Source organism: Bombina bombina, chromosome 4, assembly GCF_027579735.1.
Source record: "Bombina bombina isolate aBomBom1 chromosome 4, aBomBom1.pri, whole genome shotgun sequence".
In the NCBI taxonomy this organism is placed as follows: domain Eukaryota; kingdom Metazoa; phylum Chordata; class Amphibia; order Anura; family Bombinatoridae; genus Bombina; species Bombina bombina.
The window spans coordinates 722,921,177-722,933,354 of NC_069502.1; the positions used below are offsets into that span (position 1 = coordinate 722,921,177).

Sequence of the window (12,178 nt, forward strand, 5' to 3'; positions counted from 1 at the left end):
GTGGGGGGTACATAAATATCTTACTGTGCTCACCTGTGAAGTGCTGCCGCCATATAATTTCTGCCGTGTCTCCAACGATCAGGTGCAATCAGCTCCGGTCTCCTCTCTTTTGCCAGCTGCTATGCAAGATATACTCCGGAGCGGAGCCCCGACCCTCCGGAGTTGGGGAGAGACCCCGCTGATAGCAGATGTTCAAAGCGGCAGTGCGTGCAGTCCAGAGTCAGCAGGCTAGAAGGCAGGCAGGCTAGCAGATTGTATTCCCTCTGTCTATCACAAATGCTACTCCTTAGCAATGGCAGAAGTGTGGTTCTTATCTCTTGTCCACAAGAATTTAATAAGGTTTTGGGTTCTTTAATCCTCTCCACTGATGTTTTTTCACAATTTTGAGTACTGGGCTCAGGAGCTCTGAAGAAACACGTCTGCCATAGTTGAGCTCTAGCCATAGTTGAGCTCTAATCCCTTAATCTTCCAGACATTAATTACCTTGGAGGATAATCCTTCTGGTAATTACGGGTTTCCCTTAATTGTTAAATAATTGAAAACAGCATATTTAAGATCTAATTTCCTGCAATTTTTTTTGCCAAACCCGTATTGGGAATATTAGAGTTTTTAACCATTTTATGTCTTGTGCGAGTTTATCTGCTTGAATATGTACAATTGATGTTAGATAATAAAGGTAAGCCACATTTTCATCTCAATCAAGATATGTAAAATAAGGTTTACCAGAAAACCATTCTATTACTATTTTCCTTAATCCTACTAAGTTATATAATTCCATGTCTTGAAGTGATAGGCCACTATTCTGCCTTGTGAGGAAGAGTTTTTTTATAAGCTATTTTTGTTTTTTTACTCTGCCAGAGAAACTTGACCACTTCTTTATAAAATATTTTTTATCTTCCTTCTTTTTAATAGTATAGGAATATTTTGTATTATATATAAGATTTTTGAGAAGGAAATTATTTTGATCAGGCTTACTCTATGTGATAAGGACAATGGGAATTTCTCCCAGTTCCTAAAATCTTCTTTTACCTTTTCTAGGGTAGGTAGGATTTTTAATTTATACAAGTTTAATCTATATTCTAATACCTAAATATCTAAAGGAGCTCAGTTCTTCTTTAAATGGTATATCTTTGGTGGAATCCGTCTTTCTGACCATCCATAATATCTCAGATTTAGAGGTGTTGACCTTGTACCCTGAGAAAGAGCTAAAAACATTAATAATATTTAACAATCTTGGAATATTCCTCTTTGTATCTCTCATAACTATCAATAGGTCACCCGCGTAAAGTGCTATTTTTACTTCTATTTTTCCAACTCTAATTCAATCAATTTCATCTCTTATCACTATTACCAGTGACTCTATAGCTAGATCAAATAGCAATGGAGAGAGGGGGCAACCCTGGCAACCCTGTCGGGATCAACCTCTATTCTCCTATGAGGCTAAGAACCAATCTAGAGAGAGATGTGAGGTGGGAGGGATTTTAAGCTCTGATATATCCCATATGTTATGGAGGACTGTGGACCATCATTATTTTACGAAATAAAAACATATCATTTTAACATTGTATTTAAGTTTATCGATATAGCTCCTATAGTTTTAATAGGGAGATTTTGTGGGGGGTTTTTGGTCTTTAATAGTCATGTAGAGCGAAGACATGATGTAGATGTAGGCGTTCTGTGGAAGTTAGCTGGGTATTCCAGAGGAGTAACCTGTATTGTTATCGGGATACATTGCTAGTAGTGCAATATAGTCCTAGGGCAGTCCTGCAGATTAGGTATAGGGTTTCAGCCTTGATTTTCTTGCCACATTTTCAATAGTGAGACTATCCAGTGTGAGGCAGGTAGTGTAGGTGTAGTTACAGTAAGGATACACAGGCATTATTTGAAATGTTTCTACACAGAAACAGTGTTTTGTTTCAGTGACTGCACTGTCTGTGTTGCGTAGGAACACTTCAAATACCACCCCTCCCCCGCCTGCTGATAGTACCGACAAGTGGTGTTGTAGGCAGAAGCCGCAATACCTATTATTTCCTATGGGAGACACATTGTCCTATTTCATTATTACATTGTATTTTATGCAACTTTCTAATTTACTCCTAATATCAAATTGTCTTTGTTCTCTTGGGATCTTTATTTGAAATGCAAGAATGTAAAATTAGATGCCGGCCCATTTTTGGTGAACAACCTGGGTTGTTCTTGCTGATTGGTGGATAAATTAATCCACCAAAAAAGTGCTGTTCAGAGTCCTGAACCAAAAAAAGCTTAGATGCCTTCTTTTTCAAATAAAGATAACAGGAGAACAAAGAAAAAACGATAATAGGAGTAAATTAGAAAGTTGCTTAAAATTGCATGCTCTGAAAAATTGTATTCTCTGCTGGTTTCCGGAGGAGGAGCACAGGTGTGAGGTCAGGTGAGACACCTGTGCTGACTCTCCTACCTGCAAGCTTGCTGGCGGGAACTCTGCGCCCCAACCCTCTGACCTGGGCGGCTTGCATAGCTCACAATATATCGCTACTGGAACCCGAATTAGTGCCACTTCAAAGCACTAAAGCTGCAGACGGCAGCATTACCACAAAGACACAACTCGGAACAAAACAATAATATGGACACTTGCATAACACTACTTAATTTGGCTGAAATCTGAACGCAAAAGGAAGAGGAATAGACTCCCTCCCTCCTGCCGTTAATTGTACACATATAAGTTATCAACTGGCTCCTACACTTCCTTCTGTTATAAGCACTAAGTGGAAGCATATATTGCTCCGGTACACAGAAGAGCTGGAGGTCGATTAAAAAGAGGGGAGGAGAAGGCTTTTTACCTGGGTCTACTATGAACTGTGATCATCCTACGATTTGAGCTCAGCTGAATAGCCCTGAGGCTGAGGTGCCTCCTGATCATGTGCTGACCAGCCGGGCAACACCTGTTATTAGAGGAGTCGCAGAGGAAAGAGCTTTTTACCTGGGTCTCCTATGACCTGTAATCATCTTGCGGTCTGAGCTTCATCGAGCAGCCCTGAGGCTGAGGTGCTTGTTGATCAGATACCGCCCAGCCGGGCAAACACCCATCATCAGAGGAGCCGCAGAATTTTTTGGTGAAGAGAGAGAGTGACAGAATTGCGAGCACCGTCTTTCACTGATCCGGTTGTTCCCCTCCCACCGGTGCTGCGAGAGGGGCACGGATCAACTTTGTTTGCTACGCTACCTGTCCAACCAGGAGTGCGGCTCTCCTTACCTCATTACCCACCGGGTCTGCTTGTGTGGCTGGAGACATTCCGGGACTTCCGAGTCTATCTATCAGAGCTGTGTCCCCCCTCCCATCGGAGCTGTGTGAAGGGAGGCTAATTTCCACAGATGGGATTGTCGACAAAGGGTAAAGTAAAATCTACTCATCTGATATGTGACTGAACTGTGAGCATTCTCTGGTCTGCCTTTAAGGTAACAGTGTAATCTAACCTGAGCCGTACAGCGTAGAGCTGAACTTCTGGCATAACTTTGTTACAGTTTAATTAGTGTTGCAGTCTTCATTAGAGAATATATTTGGACTGTTGTTGGCGGCGGTTAAATTGGAAAATGGACATTAAGTCTGGACTAAAAGAAAAAAAACTGGGCAATAAAAGGAGGAGAAAGTAACAAGAATTGTGTTATATTGAACTTTTGAAAACAAGCCCTCCTACTCTTAGTATAACATTATGACATAGTGACATGTATATTTGTTCTTTTAAAAAATCTGGTCTACAAGGTTAAAAATATAAAACAACAACCCAGAGTTCTTGGTTCTCCTGATAAACCGGTATTTGGTTACCTTTGCAGTAGCAACTTAGTTAATTTTTGCGCTATTTTCTATGATTGATTTTACTTTTTTGAAATCTGTATGTAACCAATAGAGATTATTACTAACATCATATTTACTCTGTCTAATCACATCCTAAATTAACATACAGATTGGGGGAAAACGTTATACCTTGTTGTCTTTGCAAATAAATATTTCCCCTTGCTTAAAAGGGGAGAGAAGCAGGCGAGGACGGGAAAGGGAAGGGAAAGAGAAAATACCTTAGATAAATTTAAAGATACAAAATACTAAATATAGAGGGATACAAATAACCTATCTTGAGATGTGAATATACAGTGTACAGTTTATTTAGAAGCACACAATTATACAAGAAATATTAAGCACTAGTACCCAAAATTCTTTGTATTAACCTATGAGTGAAAATCTAAATACACAAATTACCTGAATTAGTGACATAAAGAATAGTAATAAGGGCAGAACAATTTAAAAGGAATTTGTTATAAAGGCAGATAAGTAACCCTCTAAAATAATTTAGAACTCACATAGCACTTAGAGTTTATTGTTAATTAATAATCCCGTACTTGAGAATGCCACTGATCTAATACAATCAGATATTCACAACCCAGAAAAATTTGGTACTATCCCGCCCTATCTAAACTAAGTATAACAAGGTGACCCTTACAATATTGGTACTTAGAAATTTAAAGTTAAACTTATCTTTCCTGATAAAAATTAGGGTTTTTTTTTTTTTTTTTTTTTAAGGTGTGAAATAACAACTATATAACCTTATCATAAAGGTTCTCCTGCAGGCTTCTTACTAGATAAATCAAAGCTGAACTAGGTTTCTCCTTCCTCTGACTATCCCCACAATAATCACCGAATCTAATTGATTATAGTATTTTCACGACACCTGCACTGCCTCACTTTTCACTCCCCTCCACCACTTCCCTTATAGAGCTTAACTCCCATATATCACACCTTTTTACAGAATTCTTTCTTTTTTCCTGTCCTCCTCACTATATCAACTCACCTCTTCACCAGTCACAATTCATATGATTATAATCATATGGATAAATTTTTACATCTTCACCTCAAAACACCACCTCCCCCTATGGCGGCTAGACAGAGAGATAGGCGAAATAAAAGCACTCTTGATCCTCCTGCCGAAACACAGTCACCTAACACCAACATTCAAATATTAGCAGAAAACATGGACATCCAAGCATTAGTTTCTAAAATATCTGAAGCCCTCACACCTAAATTTGAAACCCTGAAAAACGAGATTAGAGTAGATATTGCGCAACTCGCACTAGAAGTTAAACAATTTGCTGCTAGGCTCACAGAAATAGAACAAAGGGTTTCAGATCTTGAAGACGCCACAATAGAGAATAACATCAGATCTGAAACATCCTCCAACATTATATCTAAATTACAGAATAAAATCGAGGATCTAGAGAACCGCACACGTAGAAATAACTTAAGAATAATTGGAGTTCCAGAAGATAAACAATATGACGATTTATTTAAACTACTCACACTAACAATTCCCCAGCTCTTAAAGATCAGTGAAGAATTCCCTAAAACTTTCATAGAAAGGGTGCATAGAATAGGTACCATCTCTTCTAATAAAAATAATACAAAACCTAGGCCAATTATTGTTAAATTTCTTAATTATCAAGACAAGGTTACATTTATGCAATCATTTCGTAAGCATCAACCTATATTTTTAGGGGACAATAAAATCCTCTTGTTTCAAGATTACTCACTTGAGACAACCACAAAGAGAAGGGAAATATCCCCAATATGCACAAAATTTATTCAAAAGGGAACACGAGCAACTATTTTACACCCAGCTAGGCTTAAAATATACTCAGATAATCAGACATATTTTTTTGATTCTGCCACAGAGGCAGGAAGATTTTATGCCAAAAAGCTCCCTGAGGACTAAGAAATTATCTATTTAATATCAGAAATGTAAATAATTCAATGTCTAATAGAATTAAAATCAAGGTGAAGCCCTGCTTACATTGGGTACCAAAGAGACAGGATGGCACGAGGTTCCCTTTTTTTTTTTTTTTTTTTTTTTTTCCTCTCTCATTCCTCTCACCCCCCCCCCTATCCTTTACTCCTGTATGTTAAAACAGTTAACCTTGTATAGTCAATAGTCATGTTTAATAAACTTAAATTTACTTCGTGGAATATTGGAGGCCTAACATCCCCCATTAAAAGAAAAACAATAATAGCATATTTAAAGAAAATTAATACCTCCCTGGCATTTCTCCAAGAAACTCACTTAAAACCCGAAGAAATTCTCAAACTTAAGTCTTCCTGGGTTGGAGAAGTCCTCTTCTCCACAGGTATTAATAGAAAGGGGGGAGTAGCTATTTTAATAGGTAAAAATGTTAAATATGAAATAATCCAGGTAGATCCCGACTCTGAAGGGAGATTCTTAATTGTAAAAATAAAAATTGATAACATTTTATATACTCTTTGCAATTTATATGCCCCAAATGTTTTTGATTTATTGTTTTGGGAAAATTTACAAGCTAAGCTTATGACATGTGTCGAGGGTTATCTCATTATGGGAGGGGATTTCAACATGGCACCTAAATGTCCGCTTGATAGGCTTAGAAAGGATACTGTTCTAAAGAAGACAAAAAGGGACAAACTAGAATCAAAGCTTTTCTCTAGATTATTCACTAACCTGAAGGTTAGGGATGTATGGAGGCTACAAAATCCTGACACTCGTAATTATACTTGCCTCTCAAAAGCGCATAAATCGCTGTCAAGGATAGACATATCCACAGATATTATCGATTGCTATATCAGATCACGCCCCCATCTGTCTGGACTTCAGTGTTGGTGACTCAATGGGAGGTCCCAGGCGATTTTCATTCCCTACTTATCTTGTGAAAGATCTTAAATTTAAGAACTGGCTGGAATCCAAATTTAAAGATTATACCCAATTTAACCAGGAATTCATTCCCCGATCAATGTTATTTTGGGAAACGGCCAAGGCAGTATTAAGGGGAGAAATCCTAGCCTATTGTGTCAAAAGAACTAGAAAAATTAAGCAAAGAGAGGGGGAGTTAGTACGAGCAGTCTCAAACGCCTATAACTTACATTTAATTGAAAATTCTTCCCGAAGTTGGGTTAAGTATAATACAGCCCTACAAAATAGAGATTCCTTTTTACTTTATAAAACAACTCAAAAAGACACAAAGGTCCAATCTAAATTATACCGGTATGGTAATAAGACAGGGAAAATATTAGCAAATCTTTTAAAAATTGAGAAAGGTTCCCAACTGATAGATTCTATAAATATAGAAGGTAAGATTTTTAAAACATCTGAAGAGCTCTTACAAGTATTCCATGAGTACTACAGCGATCTCTATCACTCACAAACCTCGGTAGTGTCAAACCGAGAGGAATTTTGGAGTAAAATTACTCCCCCTTCAATAGACTCAGAAATCTTAAAAGACTTATACGCCCCCATAACTGAAATAGAAGTGAAAGAGGCAATTCAAAACCTTCCGCACAATAAAGCATCAGGTCCAGACGCATTACCCAATGAATTCTATCAAATATTACAACCTGCTATCACATCACATTTAACTAGGCTATTTAATGACATATATATAGAGGGAAAAGAACTCTCAGCTAATTTTACAGCATCTCATACCTCTTTAATATTAAAACCAGGAAAGGAATCAACAAAGAAAGAATCCTACAGACCCATTGCACTGCTCAACACAGATTATAAGATTTTAACATCTATACTAGCACATAGATTACAAACTATTCTGCCCCTTATCATTAACACTGATCAAGTAGGCTTCATAAAAAACAGAAATTCAGCTGCTAAAATACGGGAATTATTTCTTGTTATTGATTATTTTGAATCCTTAAAGACTCAGGGGATGATGGCGGGAGAGGGTATCCCTGACAGGGTAGTAATATCTATTGATACAGAAAAAGCATTCGATTCAATACATCACGATCATCTTCTGTTTACGCTAAATAAATTTGGTATAAGGGAAAATTTCGCTAGGTTCATAGCCAATTTATATCAAAGCGCTTCTACGAAATTAGTAGTTAATGGGAACCTGTCTCCAGATATACAACTTCAGCGAGGTACTAGGCAGGGATGCCCTCTCTCACCGTTATTGTTTGATATATCCATTGAGCCTCTTGCCATTTCAATAAGAAAACAACTTGAAGGTATAAATATAGGCAAAAAGGAGTTAAAGATTGCTTTATATGCGGACGATGTCCTTATATATATGTCCAATACAAAAACAAATATACCTAAGTTAGAATCTATAATACAACAGTTTGGATCTTTCTCAGGCTATAAAGTAAATAATACAAAATCTGAATTATTTTGGATTAATCGCGCAATAGATTCCTTGGCAAATATACCGTTTTCCATAGCCCAGACCTCCTTTTGTTACTTAGGTATTCATATCGCGTCCACCCCAGACACTTGGTATACTCTCAATATTACGCACCTATTAAATAAAATTAAGGATATACTTAAAAATTGGCAGAATCTTCCTCTCTCTTTATCTGGCCGGATAGCAGCTTACAAAATGATGATTCTCCCTAAATTGCTTTACACTTTACAAAACATCCCTCTTCTTCTTAAGAAAAAAGATGTTGATTATTTGAACTCTATCTTGAGATTATTTATATGGCAGAGTAGAAAACCCAGAATATCCCTTATCAAACTTTCACTGCCTGTGAAATTTGGTGGCCTTGCACTGCCAGATATACGGGCTTATAATCAGGCTTTCTTGACATGAACAGTTATAGATTGGATATTATTGCGGAATTATGTAACAGACTATGAACTTGAGAAAAGTATAACATATCCCTTTCAACCACAGGCACTCATACACTGTGATACCAACATGATATCACCTGAAATTAAGAAATTAAAGTCGATATATAATCCAATTCTTGCCTGGAAAAGAACCTGCAAGATACTGGAAGTGGACCATCATGTTTCCAGGTATATTCCATTTACGGGTAATCCCCAATTCCAAGCAGGACTTCAAACAAGAGTTTATTTAGAATGGGAAGCATTAGGACTTAATTATGTATATCAGATCCTAGATTTTGAGAGACGATGTATTAAATCATTTGATTCCCTAAGAATGGAATTTAATTTATCTCAGAAGAATTTCTTCGCATATTTACAGGCACGACATTATGCTTTAAAACTCACTCAAGACCATAAATGGGATTGGTCCCTGAGAAAGATTGGCGATTGGCTTACCATCGCCAAAACTGGAAATATGTCAATTACCCCAGGATATTCAATCATGGTATCAGTCAAGGGCTTAAAAAATCTAGAGGGAATCTACAATAAGTGGGCTTTAATGATTAATCAAACACTTGATTCCCACTTACCTTATAATTCAATACAAGAGGCTGCTCGTGTGACTCTCTCCTCGACATGGAGGGAATCCCATCTAAAATTATTATATATGTCATACTTTACCCCAGAGAAGGGAGCCAAATATAAGAACTCTAGTTTTGATCGTTGTCCAAAATGCTCTCTCCCGGCAGCAGACCTTCGACACATGTTATGGGCTTGTCCAAAGGTTAGGAACTTTTGGCTGAAACTTCAATATTGGTTAAACAAGATAGTGAACCCCACTACGGTGATTTTTTCATTTAAAACGGTAATTTTTCTATTTCATACAGGGGACAATTTAGCTATCAATAAAAAAATTGTTAACATGACCATATTAGCTGGAAGGCACCTTATTTTTAGAAAATGGAAGTTGAGATCTATCCCTAGCATAACTGAAATCAAAAATTATTTAAAGAAACAGTATATTCTGGAACAAATAGATACTAATCCAGATGAAGAACAAGAAATTAGGAATCTTTTCATAAAATGGTCCCCTTTCATTAAAGATATGACACCTAGTGAAATTGACTATTTGATATATCCCTTTAGAAATACAGAGTTAATTGAGCTAGGTATATGGTAGTGTTGATGGGGCGAGGATAGAGGGGGGGGGAGAGAGGGGGATTCCCTACAACACTCTCCTTTCTTTTTTTTTTTTTTTTTTTTTCCTTTCTTTCTCAGACTTTTGTCTATTGTGGTATAGAAGTATGGCCGGGGGCCATACAGGGAACAGGTTACAAAATATGGGGAAAAAAAAAAAAATCCAATTTAGATACAGCAAAATATGTATTATTGGTACTTGCATTGTCATTTAATTATTGTACTACAATGGTTTTTTTTTTTGTTTTTTCTTTTTCTTTCTTTTTTTACAAGAAGTATTGTTAAAAATGTATTATTGTTTTGGAAAAAGCTGTAATCTTGAATTGGAATAAAATAAGATAAAATAAAAAAAAAAAAAAAAATTGCATGCTCTATTTGAATCATGCAAGAAAAAAAATGGGTTAATTGTCCCTTTAAGAGGTATTTCAAAGGGTATGTCCATTTATTTCAAAATATTATAAATGTTGCCACAAAACCATAGTGTATGTGTATGTATATATATATATATATACATATATGTGTGTGTGTATGTATTTTGTACGTTGATTGTTTTCAATGCAGTTAATCTATTGTATATATTATTATTATTATGCAAATGTATGAAAAATAAATTTAATATCCCATTAAAGACATGATAACGTTCACTTTGTATGAAATTCCAAAGATTTATTATAAAACACTCAGCAGGGATTTCAGTCATTATAGTTTTATTCAATTAAAAACAAGATATCAAAGGTACATTGAGAAAAAAATCACCATAGTGTTATTAATATATTCAAAGACTAATGGAGTGCTATTATCTCTGTAGGTGACAACCGCTCTGGATATTATCACATTTCACTCAAATGCTTGGCCAACACATCCACATAATACATTTGCTTTCATTTCCTGCATGTCAGATTCATTTTAATAAGTGCTTCATATAAAATGTATTTACAGCAAGGTCCATTAACTATAATTAATATATCGACTGCCAGAGAACTCAAATTCATTGACAACAAAAATGATAATTTAAAATAATATAACTGTGCTATAAAGTTTAAGTTGTTGTTATTATTAACACAAATAATAATTTATTTCTATTGATATATCTTTATCACAATCTGCTCGCCCCTATGGAACCCAACATTGATGGTGTTCATTAATTCTCTAGATCAACAGTTGAATGGGCCCAAGTAAAACATTAAGTTGTTGATGGGATGGTACTGCCCCCCTTTTGCGTCTGGTGATACAACCCTGTGTGCATCTTGAATTGCTGCTGTAATATGGACACACTGTCAGTTTACACTGCAGGTAAACAGTGGAATATCGGCTAACAAACCCAAAGGCACTGAATCCGAAGCGAACTTGTCTTGAGTATGGAGAATAGTATGCTGTATATGTAGAGTCTTTTACACACCTAAAAAAATGAAGAGATACAGAATTTTTTAATTAAGATCAGAAGAATAATTTGTAATATAAGAAATAGCAAAAATATAATAGCCCAAAAAATGTATAGAAGAATGAGATATGCTGAGTATATGTGAGGAAGCTAATAATACAGTCACTAATATTTTTATTTTATATAAGTCTTAGGGAGACATGCTATTCACTATACTAAACAGTGATTTTAAAACTTACTCTGGCATAAAATCACTTTTATTTATTACCATGTAATATTGCTAATTAGATGTCTAGGGTTGTAAAACTAATTCTACCATACACAATAAATATTTATGTGTATGCAGTACCTCATTCACATATATTTAAAATTTTATAAAAATGTAATGGTACAGAATGGTTCTGATGTGTATGTTCCCTTATCTTCTGTAAAAATCTAAAAATAATATAATGTATTTCAGTGTAATAACCCACAAGCTATAATAGGACGGGCACACTGCAAGAATGTATTATACTGCAGAGTAGATGGCAAAAATAAATGCCTGTTACATAAAGAAGAAGGAAATTAAAAATCTGAAATAAAATAATTACCCATTGCGTATTAAGTCATAGGTTTGAGTTACAAAATCATTGTGATCTGGTGATGCCACACATGTGTCTACAAACAAGATGAGATTAGGATCTGAACTGTGTAATGTTGCTTGAAGATATAAGTCCTGGTTGAGTTGGACAAAGAATGGTGATTGATACACAGGATTGTTGAAGCTTGGACTCCAGTAGAAGGACATGCTAGCATGATACAAGCCTTGTCGTGTCAGGTTAACATCTCTGGTATCATCAGCGTGGTACATAATTTCCACCATTGTATTTTGGTACATTTGACAACGAAGGTTCAAGCGTAGCTTTCTGCTGCGTTCAATCACTTGACCAGAATGGTAAGCATGCACAGTGTTTGAATAGCTTATTGTGTCTCTTTCACCCTGGCA

The 12,178-nt window shown here is 36.0% G+C and overlaps 1 protein-coding gene across 1 annotated transcript in view; it reads right to left on the reverse strand.

Annotated features, from left to right (window-relative positions):
- Positions 1-10,502: 10,502 nt before the first annotated feature.
- LOC128657790 (deleted in malignant brain tumors 1 protein-like) overlaps positions 10,503-12,178 on the reverse strand; it is a 159,819-nt gene continuing 158,143 nt past the window's right edge. The window contains 2 exon segments of the mRNA XM_053712203.1: positions 10,503-11,211; positions 11,784-12,172. Coding sequence (XP_053568178.1) covers positions 10,962-11,211; positions 11,784-12,172 — 639 coding nt within the window. The 3' untranslated portion in view covers positions 10,503-10,961.